Source organism: Stenella coeruleoalba, assembly GCF_951394435.1.
Source record: "Stenella coeruleoalba genome assembly, chromosome: 10".
Taxonomy (NCBI): domain Eukaryota; kingdom Metazoa; phylum Chordata; class Mammalia; order Artiodactyla; family Delphinidae; genus Stenella; species Stenella coeruleoalba.
The window spans coordinates 57,464,898-57,485,148 of record NC_137156.1 but is presented as its reverse complement, the minus strand read 5'-3'; the positions used below and the strand labels follow the sequence as shown (position 1 = coordinate 57,485,148).

Here is a 20,251-nt window from a genome sequence, read left to right as displayed (position 1 = left end):
GGCCACTGAGGTCCAGAGACAGAAGTGAGGAGCCCAGGACCACCCAATCAGTGAGAAGCAGAGCAGGCCTGGCTTTGCCAAGTGTCCCAGGCAACTGCTTGGGGTAGCCTGGTGTCTAGGACCCCTAAGCAGAACCTGATGGCAAAACAAAACCCTGAAAACCAGACTGGGTTGAGGTTTTGCAAATCAAAGTTTTGCGAAGCCCTACCCTAGGCCCATGGTGAACGTCACCATCCCCAATGCGGCCCACTCCTCTCTCATCCCAGCTGTACAGGACGTGGACTGCCCTGGGGCAGAGAGCTTGGGCCCCGCAGGCACACACGCACCTGGAGTGGGAAGATCTTGACAGCCACGAAGTCATTCATGAGCTGTGCCTTCCAAACACAGCCAAAGCGCCCCCGAGCCTTGATCTCCAGCAGCTGCAGTGGCTTCAGGCCCACCAGAGGGGATGGGGGTGGAGGTCCAGGATCCTGGGGGGATCGAGGGCTTACTAGGATCTGGCTTGGCCTCCCCACGTCTACCCTGCCCGGCCCCAAGCCAACCCCATCTCACCTCATGGATGTCCACGTGGCCATAGGGGGGCTTGCGATGCCGGTACATCCAGAAGGCCAGCAGGACAATGAGGGAGAGGCCCCCGATGGGCAGCAGCGAGTAGGCCAGCACAGTGAGCAGGGTAGGGGCTGTCGGGGGTGGCTCGTACGTGACTGGGGGATACACGGAGCCCGGCGTCACACAGCCCGCCTACTCGCACACCTCCAGGGCCAGACCAAAGAGCCCTGTGGCTACTCCCCACCCCACAGAGGAGCTGAGCGTTCGGTGGGGGGCCAAGGCCGGCCCACATCGCTCCCCCCCTCACCTTCCGGGCCGCCCGCCTCGGGCAGGTGGGTGAAGCGCTCGTTGCAGAAGTTGCCTTCGCAGCAGCAGAAGTACACCTGGGGGTTCTCCTCGGTGGCCACGCACTCCTGCCTGGAGGAACAGTTTCCCATCCGCTCCTCAGGTGAGGGACAGCCTCCCCGGGGTGGCCCAGCCAAACCCCTCCCCACAAAGAACCCCACAGGGAACCAGGCGGGGGGCAGGGGGAGTGTGAGCCCACTTCTCCTAAAGCGGGACCCAGGGTCAGGAGGGAGAACAGAGGGTGGGCATGCACCCAGAGCCCTCCTGGGGACCTCGCAACAGGGGCAGGGACCCAGCACCACCCCTGCTCGCCCAGGCTGCCACGAGAGCCCGTGTGTCCCCGCCTCGGCTCCAGACGCCCAGCCCCAGGGGCACTGGCACCTGTCGTAGCAGTTGAAATCGTCCAGCCAGCAGCCCTTCTTGACGAGCTCGATGGTGCCTGAGCTGTTGCGCCAGGAGGCGTAGCAGTGCAGCCGCTTGTCCTGCTCGCCCTCGCAGCGCTCCAGGCCGCTCTGGTTGGTGCGCTCTAGCTCCCAGTTGGCGTTGTAGTAGATGCACTCCCGCGTCTCGGCCTCCCCGCGACCGGAACCTGTGCCGGGGGAGAGAGCTGCTGCCGAGTAGCCCCAGGCCCACGAGGGAGGCAGGGGGCCAGACTGACAGCCAGATGCACAGTGGGGGGCTTCTGGGTGGGAGGGGGGCTGCTTCCCTGCAGCAACAGCAATGAACGGAGGGGGCCTCAAAACCCCAGGGCACGGTCAGAATCACTGTGTCATCCGGGTGGGGCGGAAGGGTGGTGCTAAAAATACATATCCCTGGGATGTCCCTGGTGGCTCAGTGGCTAAGACTCCGCACTCCCAGTGCAGGGGGCCCGGGTTCGATCCCTGGTCAGGGAACAAGATCCCACATGCATGCCGCAACCAAGAGTTCACATGCCACAACTAAGGAGCCCACGTGCTGCAACTAAGGAGCCTGCCTGCCGCAACTAAGACCCTGCCCAACCAAATAATTTTTTTTAAGAATGCATATTCCTGGGCCCTGCCCAGACCCATCCATTTGGAGTGGGGGCAGGATCTACATTTTTTTTTAAATTTTATTCATTTAATTTATTTATTTGGTTGTGCCGGGTCTTAGTTGCAGCAGGCAGCCTCCTCAGCTGTGGCATGAGAACTCTTAGTTGCGGCATGCATGTGGGATGTAGTTCCCTGACCAAGGATCGAACCCGGGCCCCCTGCATTGGGAGCGTGGAGTCTTAACCACTGCGCCACTAGGGAAGTCCTTGGATCTATGTCTTTAACCAACCCCCTCTGTCTCGGGTGGTTCTGATGCAGACCTCTGGGACCACGTCTGAGAAACTAGAAGGGCAGGTTCCTGCCGCCGTCTCTGCCTTGTCTCAGAGCAGCTCCACTAGTGAGAAACAGGGCTGAGGGGATGGGGTGGACCTCGGAGACCAAAGGCTGAGTTGAGCACCAGCCGCAGGGCCGAGGCTGACGCCGACAATGCCCACAGGCTCCTGCCCACCTGCAGCGCATTCGGCGGCTGTGCTCTGCAAAGCCCCCAGTCCACAGGGCTCAGGGGGCCCACTGCATCCACAGCAGCAATTCTAGTAGGGGTCCCAGGAGACCTGACCTGTGGGGCAGACCCCCAAGCTGGGCTTCTGGGCTTAGCACAAGTTATCACCTCTGGCTGCAAGACGCTCACAACTTTCTCCTTTATATTTTGGCTCTTCTCTCTCTACTTCCACAGGCCTTTGTGCTTCCTCCATCACCTAATTTATCACCCTTGACTAATTGCCTGTTGTTGTTTAAAGGATTATTTCAGACATTCAAGAAGTATAAAAATAATGTAACCAAAGATAACTCCCCAGAGAAAATAACATAATGAACACTCATGTAAGAAACAAAACAGGGACTTCGCTGGTGGCACAGTGGTTGGGAATCCGCCTGCCAATGCAGGGGACACGGGTTTGATCACTGGTCGGGGAAGATCCCACATTCTGCTGAGCAACTAAGCCTGTGCGCCACAACAACTGAGCCTGCGCTCTAGAGCCCGCGAGCCACAACTGCTGAAGCCTGTGCACCTGGAGACCATGCTCCCCAACGAGAGAGACCACCGTGATGAGAAGCCCGCACAGCACAACGAAGAGTGGCCCCTGCTCGCCGCAGCTAGAGAGAGCCCACACGCAGCAACGAAGACCCAACACAGACAAAAATTTAAAAAAGAAATAATTTTAATAAAAAGAAAGAAAGAGACAAATCATTACAAATGTGCCTGACAACTGCTTTTTAAATGTCAGGCTTCCCCCACAGGACTGCAAAGCTGATGCTTTAACTGCAGAAGCCTTGACTGTCTTGAGTACTAGAACCAGTTCCAGACACAGACCGGATAGATGGATGGATGTATGAAGGAAGGAAGGACCAGACAGAAGGACAGAAGGACAGAGTTATCTCCTGGCTACAGCAGAATTCTGAAGGGAGGGGAAAACAGGAGGGGTGGCCTCAGCCTGCAGCCCAAGCCCTAGGGTCCTCAGGGGAGCTTCCATCTCCACTCAGACAACAAGCCCCCACCCCCTGTATAAGGCAAGGAGCCCGAACAAGAGAGGCCAGCAGACATCAGGAATGGCCCAAGGCTGGCCCAGCTCCTCTCTCCAAGCTGCTGATCAGGCAGAGACCCCTCTGGCCACTACCGTGTGGCCAGGACCCAGGTGGTCAGGGCTGGGAAGTCCAAATCTCAAGGCTCCAGGTAGGACCCAAGGGTTCAGGATGACACTGGACCCCCACCTGACAAGATCCTCCTACTGGAAACAAAAGGTGCCCGTGACCCCGTTCAAGTCCTGGTTCTGATGCTTACTGGCAAGTGATCCAGCCACCCCGTGCCTCCGTTTCCCCACTCATGAAAAGGGGATGATAACAGAACCTACTTCCTTGGCTGTTCCAAGAGCGAGATGAGTTAATGCATTTTAATGCTGGTTAGCACAATGCCTGGCACATTGGCTGTTACATTAGAGCCTGACACGCCCTGCTGCCTATGCCACTTCATCACAGCACAAGCTCCCTGCCCTGTCAGGCTGGGAGTGTGCATACCCAACCTGAAAGAGCTTTGCATTCAGAGCCCCAGGGGGACCAGGGGAGACTGGGAGACTCCATGCCCCCCCTCACCACACCCAGGCTCTGCTGCCAGCTGGAGAGGGATTCCCCCTCCTCCCTGGCACTCCGCTTCTGCACACACTCAGCTATTTATAGCCTCTGGCAACACTCCAACCACAAGGCTGCCTCCGCCTTTTAACAGACACAGGGTTCCTGCCCACACTCACAGAGCCGGGGCCCCCTGCAGAGGAGGCTCCCCGATCCCAGCCCACTCGCCCATCCCTCTCACGTGCTGCCTCAGAGCCCTGTGGGGAACCTCCCCCCAGACGCCTGGGCAAGGGGCTCACTCTACCCCTGAGCACCAGCCAACCCAACCGGCAGCCTCCAAAGGAAGCAGGTATACAAGCGCCAGTGTCCCCAGCAGGCAGCCCTTATGTTCCAAGGGGCCTACACCTCGGCAGAAAGATGCCCCCAGTGCTCCCTTAGCCCCCAGTCCAGGGAGAACAGAGAAACCCCGCTCCTGGACACGCACCACCACCAAAAGAAAGAATATATGCAGATTCTACTCAGAACCCACATTCCAGGAGCGGGATGCACCTAAATGATGGGCTTTGACACTTGAGGTCTATTTCCCAGGCCAGCTGACTTTGGAGGTACCCGACTTGCACTGGGGAGACAAGGGGAAAATCCAGTAGGGAGAGGAAGAGGGAGGAAGAGGTGAGGCAGAGCCTTGGTGGGAGGGTTTGGAGCTAGAGGGGCCACGCCTCCCCTGGGGTCCCCTGAGCTCTGGCCTTGGGGTGCATCTAGCTCAGCCAACAACTCCCAGAAGTAGCGCGCACCCCAGTAGCCAGTGGGCCACTGCACCCTGCCCCTGGCTCCTGGAGGCCCCTCGGCAGCCCCCGCCTCCCTGTGGGCACAGCCCACCTACACTGTAGAGTGGTGAGAATGCGGTGCCAGCCACCACGTCCACCTCAGGCCCCTTGCACCAGTGCACCCCCCAGGAGCCGCCACGCCCGAGAGGGGGCCGCGCAAGGCGAGCCTAGCCTTCTCCCTCGTGGTCCAGCACCCAGGTCTGCCCAGAGAGGAGGGGCAGCCCCCCACACACACAGCGGCCAGGCTTTCTTCCCGGGAGGCCCTGCTTCAGGCTCCCCAGCCCTGCCCCCTCAGGGGGCCCAGCCGTCAGCTGAGCACCTGCTGTCCCCGCAGGTTCCTCCAGAGGAGCCAAGGGTCCTGAAGGTGAGGGCTCCCTGCCACAGTGTCTGTATCCAAGTTTATGCCTCCACCTCCCCCAATCCACACAGGAGCATCTTCACCATCTTCCCACGACTGGAGTGAGGATGGCCCGTGGCGGGGGGGATCAAGGGAACCTAAATGGAGGTGAGGGGGTGGGCGAAGGGGAGGGCTAGAGCACGAGAGAGAAGACAGACAGACACACACACATACACACACACACGTGTGTGTGTGGACACGCAAGGGTGGAATGGCACATACATACAAGAGGCAGAAAAGAATCCTAAACGTGCCTATGTTTCTTTGAACTTCTTTCACACAAGAGGATAACTCTACCCAAGTTACTTATTAAATGTCAAAACCAGGTTCTGAAACCAGGCAGCCTGGATCTAGAGTACACGCCCTTTACATGCTCTGTGACGCCTTTATTCTCAGTGCTACAGAACAGTCCCCTGTATGGCCTGACCACAAACTAAGTGTCCATCCTCCTGTTGGACCTTTAGGTCATTTACAACATTTACTGACTTAAGCACTGCCTCTGTGAACCCTCCTGAATCCCCTTTTGCATGTTTTCTGGTGCCCATGAGCGTGCATTTCTCTAGGAAATACAGCCACACGTTAGAGATATGGGACATAAGGATGAGCATCTCCAACTCACTGGATACAGTCACACTGTTCTCCCAAGTGGATGTACCAATTTATGTGCCCAACAGACTCCAGCCCCCCTGAGCCACACCGTCAGCCCGATATGTGCTCACCTGGTCAGGGTGAAATCGCACATCATGGTTTTGATCCACATTTCCTGACTGCTTGTGAGAGTGATCATGTTTGTGTTCATCAGCCCCTTCTGAGACCTGCCTGTTCGCACCCATTCCCATTTTTCTGCTGGGCTGCTTTTCCTTTGGGTTATAGAAAGTTTTTACAGATTCCAATAAAACTTTTCTTCCTACATAGTAACCCCCTTGATTTATTTGTTTGCTCTTTGCCAGAAAGTCTACTTTATGTGACACTAGCATAGCTATATGACATTTCTTGTAGTATTTTCCCAGTTTATCTTTTTCCAACTTTTATTTTAAATCTTTCTGTATCTTTTTTTATCCCAACTCAATCTAACACTGTCTTTGATCCTAGAATTGACTCCTGTTACATTTATGATTACCACTATGTTTAAATTTGTTTTTTCTCTACTGCTACCACCTTGAATTATCTTTTTAAATTCCATTATTTCAGCCACTTCTGGTCTGGAAGTAATGTACCCTATTTCTATCCTATTATAAGCTAGCCTTTAAGTTTTAATATGTACATTTATGCTAAAAGCCTGAAGTTAATCAACATCTCTTCCATCCCTCATTAGAACTTAATTGTTCTAACTCCAATTACCTCCTTCCAACTTACATTAAATTAGTTTAACATAATATCTGTGTTCCACATTTAATCAGTTGTTCTTCTTATCCGCCTCCCAAAGCAGATATTATCTGTGTTTTATAAAGTCAGCATTTTCTTTTTTTTTTTTTAATTTAATTTAATTTTATTTTTGGCTGCATTGAGTCTCTGTTCCTGCGAGCAGGCTTTTCTCTGGTTGCAGTGAGTGGGGGCTACTCTTCATTGCAATGCACGGGCTTCTCATTGTGGTGGCTTCTCTTGTTGCAGAGCACGGGCTCTAGGCGTGCGGGCTTCAGTAGTTGTGGCACACAGGCTCAGTAGTTGTGGCTCGCGGGCTCTAGAGCGCAGGCTCAGTAGTTGTGGCGCACGGGCTTAGTTGCTCTGTGGCATGTAGGATCTTCCCAGACCAGGGCTCGAACCCGTGTCCCCTGCATTGGCAGGTGGATTCTTAACCACTGCACCACCAGGGAAGCCCAGCATTTTCTTATTAGTCCATACATTCTCCAGCTTGTCTGCTCACCCTTCCTAGAAGGAAGAGCTCCACTCTTCCTTCTAGGACCACTGTCCTTCCTGACGAACATCTTCTTTCAGTAAAGATCTTTTGGTACAGAAGCCTTTGTTCATCTTTCTGAAAATGTTAGTTTGTTCTTTTTCCTCACTGACAGTTTAGAAGAACATAAACTTTTAGGTTGAGTTATTTTCTCTCAGCATTTTGAAAATATTATTCCACTGTCTTCTGGCTTCCATCATTATTGCTGAAACGTCTACTATTAGTTTAACTTTGTAAATACTCTATCTTTTCCCTCTGGCTGCTTTCTTAGATCTGCTTCTTTCACTATGAGCTATGTGTCTAAGTCCATGTTTAAATTTCTTTGTACTGCTTGGAAGAATATGCTTTTAATCTGATGATTCATGTCTTTCATCAATCCTGAAAAATTCTTGGCTTTTATCAATTTGAATATTGCCATCTCCCTACTCTATGATTCTGAAATTCCTATTACAAGTATCAGACCATTCCCAGTCTCTTAACTCTGCTTTCACAATTTTCAATTCTGTGTCTAAGCACCAATACAGATAATTCCACAGGTCTAACTTCCAATTCATTAATTTTCTCTTTAGCTGGGTCTAATCTGCTGTTTAGTTCTTCTATTTAATTTATAAATTCAATTAATCTATTTTTTTATTTCTAGAAGTTCTATTTTTTTTTTTTCTGGCTGCATTGGGTCTCCATTGCTGTGCGTGTGGCGAGTGGGGGCTACTCTTCTTTGCAGTGTGCAGGCTTCTCACTGTGGTGGCTTCTCTTGCTGCAGAGCACAGGCTTTAGGGCACACAGGCTTCAGTAGTTGTGGCATGCAGGCTCAGTAGTTGTGGCTCACAGGCTTAGTTGCTCTGTAAAATGTGGGATCTTCCCGGATAGGGATCGAACCCAGGTCCCCTGCAATGGCTGGCAGATTCCTATCCACTGTGCCACGAGGGAAGTCCCTAGAAGTTTTATTTTTAAAAAAACCTTCTTGGTCAATTTTGATACTTCTGTTCTTTGTCATACTTCCAAATCCCTCACTTCTAATTCCATAATTTAACTTCCTGAACATCTATTTCTGCCACTTGTTACTTTTGATGATTTCACTCATGGTATCTTGTTTCCCTGTGTGTTTTGGAATTTTGGATTCTGTTTTTGGATACGCTTGTGTTCAGTGGGGGCCTTTTCTGTGGGAATAAAAAGTGAAGCCAAGTTTGAGGGGGCAAACTTCCAGAGATAATTTATATTTTTGCTTCTGCCAAATTCTGCCAAATTCTCTAGGACATTACCAATCTGGAATCACTTTAATTACTTAACTCCCAGGAAACACAGATGGTATATACTCCAACTCCAAGCTCATGGAAGCACAGATCTATGGTTACAAATTCTCAAGTGAAACTACCCACCCCCCACCAACCAACAATTTTATTATCTATTCCCTTTATCAGCAAAAGAATGCTCCCTCTAGTCCATACTTTCACTGAATGAATAATGCTGTGGAAGTCTTATCATGTGAGAGCCTCAGTCTCAATTCCACATCTTATCTCCTGTGCCTCACACACTGCTACTAAACCCACATCTCTAAATTATGGAGAGAGGCAAAGTCCCCCAGGAAAAAGCAGCTTTAACCAGTGAAGCGGTACAGCTCTAGCTTCCAGCCCACTCTTGCTTGTCCCTTACTTTGTTATACATGCAATCATGCATATACATTTAAAAAGGATATTTGGGGCTTCCCTGGTGGCGCAGTGGTTGAGAGTCCGCCTGCCGATGCAGGGGACACGGGTTCGTGCACCGGTCCGGGAAGATCCCACATACCGCGGAGCGGCTGGGCCTGTGAGCCGTGGCCGCTGAGCCTGCACGTCCGGAGCCTGTGCTCCGCAACGGGAGAGGCCACAACAGTAAGAGGCCCGCATACCGCAAAAAAAAAAAAAAAAAAAGTAAAAAGGATATTTGCTATACTTTATCCAGCATTTCTATGTGTCTTGTATGAAGAGGTTTCTCAGCTGTTTTGTTCACTATTATTGCCAGAAATGGAAGTTCAAGAGCCATCCCCAAGGGTGACGAAAGGAGCTCTATCAGCCTAGGAACAAGGAATCAAGCTAGGTCACCTCAAGTCACTTCCAACCTCGAACTTTGTAAACAATTCCTTGGCACCATCCACGGAACAAGGTGTGGGTCCAGGGCCATTCTCTGAAACACTTGCCTTTCTCCAGGGCCCATCATTCCTGAAGGACAGTGGTGAGAGAGCTTCCAGGTAAAGGGCAAGGATTATACACAAATGCTATTTTTGCTCTCTCCTGTAGCCCCACTAAAACCACAGCAGAGAAAAGGTTTTTAAGGACAAAAAGAATGGGAAAGCACCACAGGAATGAAGTTCTGAAGTTGGAAAGCAAATATAACAAGTGGCCACTGATCGCACAGACTCCTAATCTGGCTGTGGAGAAAGCTGAGAAGCAACATGATTTCTACCATCTCACATCTTCATTCCACTTTAGAGTTTGTCTTCTTTTGCCTCCCCCTCACCTCTACATCTTTGGGGTCCCAACCCAAAAAGAGGGGCTCACTATACCCACCCTCTCTTTAGAACTCCAATTCCTGTCTTCCTAGCCCAAGGCGATCAAATGCAAGGCTCAGCTTTTCAGGTGCCCGTATGGAACTGAAAACAGAGTCAAATGTAAAAGTCACCACCCAAGCCCTCTTTTCTCACACATATCCTGGCCTGGTACGTCTCAGCATTGAGAGATAGCTGTACAATGCTTTCAACCAGAGATGTTTTCTCAGTTTGTCCATCTTTTCAGGTGCTTTCAGAAAGAGGGTTGGTCCTGATCATCAAAAGAGGAACTCTCCATATCTACTTTTAACCCAGGTTTTAGATATATTTTCAGGACCATATATAGTACCCAAAGGGGATACCTCTACACAAACACAACAACTGAGATACCAGTGTAGAGATAAGACTACCCATAGAAAGTGTCAATTGAGAAGAACACTGACCCCAAAGCAGAGTCCTGAAAAAAGTAACTTCCATTCCAAAGTGTAATTCAAGAGGAAAATTCACTTTCAACCAACTTTATTATTTCAGACCCTTAGGAACTGAATTGTGTCCCCCTCCAAAATTCATAACCACCGATGTGACTGTCCTAGGAAATAAGGTCTCTAAAGAGGCAATTAAGGTCAATTAAGGCCATATGGGTGGGGCCCTAACCCAACAAGACTGATGTCCTTATAAAGAAGAAGAAGAGACACCAGGAGTGTACACACCCAGAGAGAAGGCTGGGTGAGGACACAGCAAGAAGGCAGCTATCCACAAGCCAAGGAGAAAGGACTCACCAAGAACCAATCCTGACAGCAACTTGGTCTTGGACTTCAAGCCTCCAGAACTGTGAAAACTAATTTCTGTTGTTTAAGCCACCCAGTCCGTGGTATTCCATGGTATAGAAGCCTGAGCCGATTAATACACAGACAGTGCACATCACCTGTACAATGTGGGAAAGCTGACTGGGACATCATTTACACTGGAAACAGTACCCTTAACCCACTTCCACCTAACTCCACGAGCAGGGCCTGACATGGGAGCTCACACAAGGAATCCCAGTAAAATGGTAGTGAAAGAGTAGAGAGCATGCTGAAGAAGGGACTAGGAAAGCAGGGGCTTTGGAGAACAAGTCGTCTCAAATTGTCTTCTTTAATTCTTCAGCCAGTTAAGGCAGAAGATCGTGCGAGGGAACGCGGCACACACTCAGCCAGGAATTGAAGCTCACCAGAACCCGTTCTGGTGTGAAAAGCCTCTCACCAGACTCTAAAATAATCCTTTTACAAGTTTCTCCCATACCTCCTACCACCATTATCATCACACATGACTTCAGGATCCCTCCATGCCCAGAGCCTGTCAAACACACAGGGTGCACCAGTATAGCCCTGCTCCCCACTACCTTCGGCAAGAGCCTCAGTCTCTCTGAGAGGTGGAGGCAGCATGGAGCCTAGCTAGTGAGCACACACAGACACACACATGCACAACCACCCCAAACCCAGACCATATCCTGGCTAGTCCACTGCCACCTCCCCTTTGTCGGCACAGTAACCAGGAGCCTCAGACATGGGAAGCAGCCTCTCTGGCGCTCCTGAGATACCAGGTCAGTGGAAGTGAGCACCCTCCCTGTCCGGGCACCCTTCATCAGGTGGGCTATTTCCAACCTCTATAATCTAACATTACACAGGACACACACACCACCACCATCACCACCACCACCAAGACACAGTATAACCATGTATAATCGTTTCTCGATATCTATCAAAATTTAAAATACACATGTCCTGGGGCTTCCCTGGCGGCACAGTGGTTAAGAATCCGCCTACCAATGCAGGGGACATGGGTTCGAGCCCTGGTCCGGGAAGATCCCACATGCGGCGAAGCAACTAAGCCCGTGCGCCACAACTACTGAGCCTGAGCTCTAGAGCCCGCGAGCCACAACTACTGAAGCCCACATGCCACAACTACTTTAGCCCACGTGCCTAGAGCCTGTGCTCCGCAACAAGAGAAGCCACGGCAATGAGAAGCCAGTGCACCGCAACGAAGAGTAGCCCCCGCTCACCGCAACTAGAGGAAGTCCAAGAGCAGCAATGAAGACCCAGCGGGCCAAAAATAAATAAATAAAAGTAAATAAATAAATAAAAAGACTGAGGTAGATCCATATAATTAACAAGATTGCCAGAACAGATCTCTGAGTTTAAAAAGCCATGACAGGGACTTCCCTGGCAGTCCAGTGGTTAAGACTCTGCACTTCCAATGCAGGGTTCATGGGTTCAACCTCTGGTTGGGGGAACTAAGATCCCACATGCCGCACGGCACAGCTAAAAGAAAAAGGCCATGACACGCGAGAACACGGACGCAAGTCACAAAACATGGTGAGCAAAAGATGGACATAAAGCAGTTCATCCTGTAACGTTCCATTCATTTAAAGCACAGTGACAGGCCAAAATAACATATGCTGTTAGAAGTCGGGATAGTGGTTACCCTTAGGGGTTTAGGGGTAGAGACTGGAATGGAGCAAGAGAGGGCTTGCTTGGGGAGAGGGCAGTAAATTTCTGATTCTCAATCTGAATGCTGATTATATCAGCATATTCAGTTTGTGAAAATTCCTCAAGATGTCACTTATGATAATTACGCTATCCTATACATATTTTATATTTCAGCTAAGTATTTGAAAAAGAGTAATACCATTTTAGGTTAAAAAAAAAAAGCTTTATTTCTCTAAGTACTTCTATAGATACATATGTCAAACGTCTAGAAGATATCCACCAACCTGAGAAGGCTCACTTCTGGAGGAGGACTCAGATGGCGGACCAGGCTGGTAAAAGACACCCCGGTTTTATCTGTAATATCTAAATTTCTGCAACTGAATCCGTATGTATTACTCGTAAAACTAAAAATTAATAAAATTTTAAATGGGAAAAGAAGTTATGGCCAATGTGACCACCACTCAACTATATGTCAGGGTGGCTAACCAGGAGACCCCTGGATGAGGGCAGACTTGGGAGGGGTTTTTCAGGGTAGGGGAGACAGGACCGCATTGCCCTGGCTCTCCTCCCCCACATAGTCCTGCAGGACCCACTCTCAGGTAGCGGGTTCACAGGAGGGGCCAGCCAGGTGGGAAGGGAAACCAGAATTCACCTAACTTCTCTGCCCCTCTATTTTCTAAGCCCCAGCTGCAGATGAACCCTGATCTCCTCTGCCCTCAGGGCACAAAGGGCTCTCTACTTATGAGGCCTGGACCACAGGGCTCTCCTCTAACTCCCACCCACACTCCCACCCAAGCCAGCAGTTCCAAGGAAGGCCCTGGTCTGCCTGGCTTGTGAGCACCTGAAGGGAATGTAAAACTTGGGTAAAAAGGAAATTCCCAAACAGGATATAAAGTAAGGGTTTCTTAACCCACGATTGCCAGCCCAAGGCTCTGAGAACTCATGCATGCTTTCTGAATCAATGAGGGGGAAGGGGGAAGGAGGACCGTCAATGACACTGGACATTAAGAGGCATTGTCCTCATACCTAAAAACACTGGGCACCACTGCAAGCCAGAAGGAAAAAACATCCTGGCATCAACACTCAAGAGCGTCAGCTTCCAAGTCAGCCTCCTGTTTTCACTGGTTCAGGTCTAGGAGGTAAGCAGGGGCCCCTCCCTCTCCTCAGATGGACAGACAACAGCTGTCTGGTCACATCTTCCGAAATGCTGGGCCCAAGCCCCAGGAAGCAGCCTCCTCCATCCTCCAGCCAAGGGCTTGGGTTTCCAAGCAGCCTTCCTTTTCCTTCCCCGGAACTAATTTTAGCCTCCTTGGTTGTCAGAGTGGAACTGAAATAGTCGGTAGAGAAACGTTTGCAAACAAGAACATGCGCTCAGCTCACAGAACGCCTCAGCTCCAGCCCAGAAACCAGGCAGAGAAGTCCCACTGAGTGGCAGGCCCAGCCCCTAGAAGGCCCCTGGGAGGAGGACTCACATGCACCCACTGGGGCAGGCTTCCTTTCCAACCCCCAGTCCCAGCAATCACGTGCCCATGAATGAAAACACCCAGCTAGGGCTGCCAGTCCCTGAGAGAGTTTGAAAAAGGTGCATGTATGTGTACAGCCAGACTGGGATAACCAGGGCAAGGCATGGGGCTGTCCAAATGCGGGAAGCCACGACTGATCCTGGGCCAGGGGAGGCACAGCTGACCCCCAAACAACCTCGGCCTGCATTACCAGTTGGTTTCCAGTACCTACCATTGTCTCAGACAAAAACAGCACTGAGAAACTTTAAAAACAGACTCAGAAGAGGGCAGCGGACTCTACTCTCCCCCATCCCCGCCCCCACCCAACAACCTAGGCCTCCAGGAGCAGCACCACCAGGACCTCAAGGACCAGGCACCTCTGGGGCTGGGATGGCAGGCCTCTGAGTCTGGTGGAGAAAGGCCAAAAAGGAAGCCCCAAACAAGGGGGTGGGTGTCTATTCTGGAACAAAGAACAGGTGACAGAATGGAAGGGAAGGGAAAAAAAATAAAGAATCCTGAGATGGCAACAAAGTCCACTTTGGAAAGACTCCAAGAGATGGAAGCAGAGTCTCAACCCCAGCAAACAAACAAACAAACAAACAAAAAACCTTTAAAATAAGCACTTCACACACCAGCGACATGGAGAACTTGGAAACTGAAGCTTTGGGAGTGCTTCCTCCTACTCTAAGAAGCGTCTGTAATCCGTTGCCAGTTCAGCAAGCTGTGTTTTGCCGAGTTCAAGATCAGAGAGGAGACCCCATAAAGCTCCCCAGCCGAGCCACGAGTAGGTGGGGGGAGGAGCGGAGGACAAACACCGGCTGCCAGCCTGCCAAGCACAACCAACAGGCGCCGGTAGAGATCAACCCCGGGGTCTGGGCCCGCGCGGTGCGGGCGCAGTCCCGTCTCCCGCCGTGCAGTCTACCGCACCTCCCCGCGGCCAGGGTGGAGCCGCGCACCCGTACCTTTGGGGAGAGGCGGCGCCCCCGCCCCAGGGTCCACGGGCTCGGAGCTCCAGGCCCAGGGCGGCGCCGCCTCCCCAGGGCGCCCGGCAGCCAGCCCGCTTGCTGGGCTCGCCGGGGAGGGCATGCCCGGCGCTCCGCTAGGCCCACGTCGGCTGCCAGGTGCGCGCACAGGGGCGCCGCGCGGCGCAGAGGCCCCGGCCCCTCGGGCGAGGCGCGCTGCAAACCTGGCGGCGCGGTCAGGGTGGTGGGCGGGGGCGGCAGGCAGGCTGCCCGGCCACCCACAATCGCCGCCTCCCTGAAACCCGAACCACTTCTGAGAAAACTCAAGGACGCCAGGATTCTTTCCTCGGTGGCCAGCAGGACTCCCAAACCACGAGTTCGAACCAAACCCTGAGGCTGAAGCAGGAATCTCCTAGGTTTTGAGAATCCAACCTCCCACCCTGAATCCGATGGGGGGGGGGCGGTGTGCGGCGGGGGGTGGTATTAGCCATTAACCCCACCGCCCACAACTCTGTCCCTTTAAAGGCATGAGAACATTCTAGATCAGGTTCTCAATCAGGTGATCTGTGCCCCCTCCACTCAGAGCATTTTCGGTTTTCGCGATTGGAAGTGCTACTAGCATTTAGCGGGTAGAGGCCAAGGGATACTGCTAAACATCCTACAATGCACAAGATGCCCTCCACCCCCCCCCCCACACACACACCAAAGAATCATGGGGTCCAAACTGTCAACAGTGTCAAGGTTTAGAAACGCTGCTCTAGAATGAGGTCTACCCAGCCAGGATCCTGCCTGAGGGCTGTCTACCCAGTGTCGTTCTCAAAAGTATTACCCAGACCAGCTCCCCCCGACCTAAGCCGCCAGATCCCAGGCCCTGGTAACAGGTCAGTATCTGCAAGTAGATCTAAACTCTGACCTGATGTCTCTTGGTCCTCACTTGCACTACCCTAAGCTCCCAGGTAGCAGTACACAGGCACTCAGGGGAGGGCTTCCTGAAGGAAGGGGTGGGGGTGGGGGGTGGATCAGGGGTGGCATGTGAACACTGGGCAGGGTCACAAAAGGCAGAAGTAAAGGAGAAGTCATGCCCAGTGGCTAGAACAGGGTAGGTGGAGGCAGCAGTGTGGGAACCTGCCCAGTGCATAGCCCCCGGCCAGGACTGGTACAATGGGTAGGGCAGCCAGGGCAGACAGGCCTTCACGGAGTCCAATCCAGGGGGCCATAATTAGCTGGTATCAGTACAAACAGCGAGTGTGCACAACGTATGCACATACTCTCACATGGGTTCTCTTTCTTATTTGCATTTGTTTTCTGCGGGGGAGGGGTCCACAGCTTTCATGAGATTCTCAAAGGGGCCCATGGTGTAGGACGGGCACTCTTCACTGGGCTCCCTAGAAAGGAAGTTCCTTAGGCGAAGCGCCAGGGGAAGTCCAGGTGCTATTTGGGAATTGAGATGCCCAGAAAGACCCTGCAGAGCAGTGCACCACAGCAGCCCACCCAAGCTGTGGGAGGCCATGGGGTTCCAGATCTTATGTCCTCACCCAGGTGGAGAGCCAGGGAGTCTGGGTGAGTTTCTTACCTCATCTACCTTGGAAGCATCTCTAAGAGCTGAGGAGGGTGCCCACTCCTCCCAAAGGGCAGCCCAGCCAGCCAGACAGGGCAGAGTCTGGAATTCTTAGTAGGTACAAGGACAGGTAGCAGAGGACACCCTTCCCTGGGGAAGGGCACCAACAGCCCATGACTCTGTGGTCCGTATCCTTGACACCTACCACTACACTGGGCCTGAGGGTCACTTCACTCATTCCACACACACTTCTCCCCTGAGGAAATGGACAGTATCTTTGAGTCAGAGAGAAGCCCACCTATGAGGACAGCTTGGAGCAGTCAAGGCCTGCACTTCCCAATGTGACAGACAGGAATCAGGTCCTCCTCCCCAGCCAGCGGCTCCTGACATTTCACTCAGAACACTCTCCAACCCACAGGCCCTGATCTAAACCTCAAGTACAGAGACAGATGTCAGGAGTTCTTGCGGGATACACAGATGTGTGTCTGGGATATCCACTGCAAGGCAAGAGCAAGATGACTTGTTTCCCAAGGACACTGGGCCAGGCACAGAATACAGAAGACGTGCAAAACTAACTAACACTGATCTTGTAACAAGTACCCTGGACCATTATTGCAGCATCAATTCTGCCTCTTCTTTTAGGCCTGCACCATCCAACACGGTAGCCGCTAGCCAAATGAGACTACTGAGCATCTGAGATGTGCAAAGTCTGAATTGGGATGCTCTGTAAGTATAAAATACAGAGTGGATTTTTATGACAGTACAAAAATTGGAGAATGTCTGTTTTAATATTGATTACAAGTTGAAATGATTATTTTATATACATTAGGTTAAATAAAATATACCATTAAAGTTAATTTGACCTTGTCACGGACTGAATGCGTCCCCTCAAAATTCGTACGTTGAAATCCTAATGCCCAATGCGATGGTATTTGGAGACGGGGCCTTTGCAAAGGGTTAGACTGGTTCATGAGGGTGCAGCCCCCATGATGGGGTTAGTGGAAGAGGAAAAAAAACCCCACAAACCCCCCACCTCCCCACCCCAAGCACCAGGTAAGCCCATGTGAGGATGCAGTGAGAAGGCAGCCATCTGCAAGCCAGGAAGAGGACCCTCACCAAAACCTGACCATGCTGGCACACTGACCTCAGACTTCCAGCCTCCAGACTGTGAGAAAATGAGTTGTTGTTTAAGTCACACAGTCAGCCCAAGGAGACTAAGACACACCTGTTTCTTTTTCCTTTTATTAACATAAATACCAGAAAAATTTAAAGTTATATGTGTGGTTCACACTATATTTCCGTTGGACAGTGCTGTTCTAGATCCTCCTTCTACAAGGGCACTGTGTGCTGCAGGGAGTGGTGGTACTTCTAAACAGCAAGCCAGGAACTTGAAGGAAGGGTATCAAGGAAGTCAAAGGAACAGGAGGGCCAGCTCTGCTCCCACCTGGGCTTGTCGAGGCTCTTCCCATAGTTCTTCACAAGTCAGGGCAGTGGCCACCAAAGGACTGGCTGGTGTCACCACTAGAAACACCCAGTGACCCCCACTTTCCTCCAGGGCAGGAACACAGGTTGGTGGACTCTGTCCTAACTCTGGCTGCCCCACGTTGCAAGATGCACTGCTGAGCACTGCCCAAGCCAGGGAAGAGAAGGGAAATACAGTCCTTCCAGGGGTCCAATCCCACCCTGGCCCTGGCCCGCATAATCAGGGAGGGACCTGAGACTGGCCAAGCCAGACAGCGATAATTAGGGACAGGGTTTTGGTCTGAGGCTGTCCTTGTCCTGGGAGGAGGCCCCCTCTGCAGACATGGTCTTGGAAAAGCCCAGCACCTACAGGAGGGATCCACAGACAGTCAGGTGAGCTGCTGCGTGCCTAGTAAGTCGTCAGGCTGCAGCCCTTCCCTCTAGAGGCCAATGCCTTCCTTTCACTTCAGAGATCTCATTCTTGGGGAAAAGCAGCTCAAAGCAGCACTTAAAAGGCAGAGAAAGGAACAGGTTCAACACCACCAACTCTCGGCATCTACGACAAAGGAAATGTCTCCAAAAGATCCATGACACCCTTTCCATATTGTGCCCAGGTACCAATAAGGGGTCTCTATCCTTTGGTCCCTGCACTCAGGCTACGCAGCTCCAAAGCCCCACTCGGAGAACTCACTTGCCTTCGGTGCCGACAGCTAAACCCTGCTACACTGCAAAGGAGGCGCGTAGAGTGGGAGTGGGGATGAGCTGGAGATGCGCGTTCCCCACCCACTCAGCAGCCGGGGGATCCCAGCCCCGCCCCTGCACGCCCGGCCCCGCCCTTCGCGGGTTTCCCAGACTCTACGCTGCTGCCACCGCGGGCGTCTGGGGACCCGCGCTGCATGTGTAATGGGGGCTGGGAACAAAGACGCGCAGGACCAGGCTCCCGGGCTGCAGCACACCGGCCTCTGAGACCGCCCCGGGCTTCTCCCTGGAGCTTTAATGCGCGGCTCCCCACGCTTCCCAGGGCTACCCGCAGCCGTCCGAAGCCGAGCGCGGAGCCCGTCCCTGCGCGCACACTGGAGCAGGGCGCGTCCCAGCACCGCTAGAAGAGGAAAATCAGTGCTTCGGCCTGGGGGAAAAGCGGTCTCCCAGCGAACTCCGCTTTATACACCCGCAACCACACACCCTCAAACACCCTCACGCGAGCCGAGCGCTGGCCGCGAGAGTCACCCACCCCCGCCACGTGCTTCCCGGTGGCCAGAACGAATAGGGACCTGTTGGTTTGTCTTCTCGCCCCACCTCCCCTCCCAGGAGCCCAAAACAAAGCAGTCCCTCGGGGTGGCCGCACCTCGCGTCCCGGGGCGCCGCAGGGAAAGCGGGCGCAGGTAGGAGCTGGCGCCAACGGCGCGCCTCCGGGGGAATACCACGCAGACGCTGGTGGGATGGGGTGCAAGTGACTCCTCCGGGCTGTGTGAAGCGGCCCGCGTCGCTTCGCTACACCTAGTGGCTCTGAGGGTCAAGCAATCCTGCCCCCAGCCGCTGCTGCACCTACAGTCCCGCTACCCCCCGTATTAGATCTGCCTGCCCCGCTTGACCACCTTCCTCATGCTTGGGATTTTCTCTCACTCTCCCTCGGTTCCACGCACCTGTGTAGCCTGAACCCCGACCCTGGGGTCGCCTCCGCGAACCGGAGCCCCGCAGGCCGCCGCACAGGCAAGATCATCCCCCCAAGATCAGCTAGCAGGGCGCCCCGCGAGCCCCCCGTCCCCGCCCCGGGAGATGCAAGCTGGGTGCAGGTGGTGAGGCGAGGAGGCCGCGGGCCCGCCCTTTGTTGGTAAACACCGCACGGCGCCAGAAGCCGCCCCGCGCCCCCCACGCCGCGCCCCGTCCTTACCGGCGCACAGCGATCCCCAGAGGAGGGCGAGGGCCGCCCAGGGCGCCGTCATGTTCCGCGGCGCCGCCCCGCGGACACCCGGAGCCCGCGGGCAGGGCCGCGCGGCGCTCCCGGGGCGCGCAGGGCCCGGCGGCGGCTGCGCTCTTCTTCCCGCTCCTTCCTTCGGTCTTGTTCCCCGCGCGCTTCCCGAGCCTTCGTCCCGGGGCAGCGTGCAGGCTCCAAGGGCCGGACGGCGGGGCCGGGCTCAGGGCCACTGCGGACGACGCAGGCTTCGGCCCGGGCTCCGGGGCGACGCGGGGGCCGGGGGGCGGCGGCGGGGCGCAGGCCGGGGCGCGCCCGACTCAGGCATAGCGCGGCGGGGCTGGGCCCGGGCCCGGGGCGCAGGGGCCGAGTCCGGAGGGGCCATGAACGGGGGGAGGGGTGGGGGGAGGGGAGCTGAACTGAGTCCAAAATGGCTCCTGAGCCGCGGCCGCGGAGCCGAGCCAGCGGGGAAACCCGGATGTTGGATACAAAGAGGCGGGCGAGCTGGGAGGGGAGGGGGTGGGAGGCGGGCCCTCCGGCCGCGTGGTCCGCGCCCCCCTCAGGGGCGGGGCCCCAGAGAAACAACAACACGGAGGCCCCGCCCCACGCCCGCGCCGTTCCCGAGGCGCGTGCAAACCGCAGGACTGGAGGGCGAGGCAGGGCGAGCTGGCAGAGATCGCGGTTTGGGCCCGGGACCCCGGGACCACGGGACCCCGGGGCCGCGGCA

General features: G+C 53.8%; 1 protein-coding gene across 3 annotated transcripts in view; it reads right to left on the bottom strand.

Moving 5' to 3' along the window:
* The window catches only part of ACVR2B (activin A receptor type 2B), a 35,105-nt gene extending 15,195 nt beyond the window's left edge, over positions 1-19,910 (bottom strand). The window contains exons 1-5 of one of the 3 annotated variants that reach the window (XM_079933439.1): positions 19,504-19,910; positions 1,276-1,501; positions 857-966; positions 553-704; positions 327-470 (exon numbers count right to left, since the gene is read on the bottom strand). In XM_079933439.1, the coding sequence (XP_079789565.1) occupies positions 327-470; positions 553-704; positions 857-966; positions 1,276-1,501; positions 19,504-19,555 (684 nt within the window). In that variant the 5' untranslated portion in view covers positions 19,556-19,910. The remainder of the gene's footprint in view (positions 1-326; positions 471-552; positions 705-856; positions 967-1,275; positions 1,502-19,503) is intronic. The other 2 variants (XM_079933441.1, XM_079933440.1) reach the window with 2 other exon arrangements.
* Between the last annotated feature and the right edge of the window lie 341 nt (positions 19,911-20,251).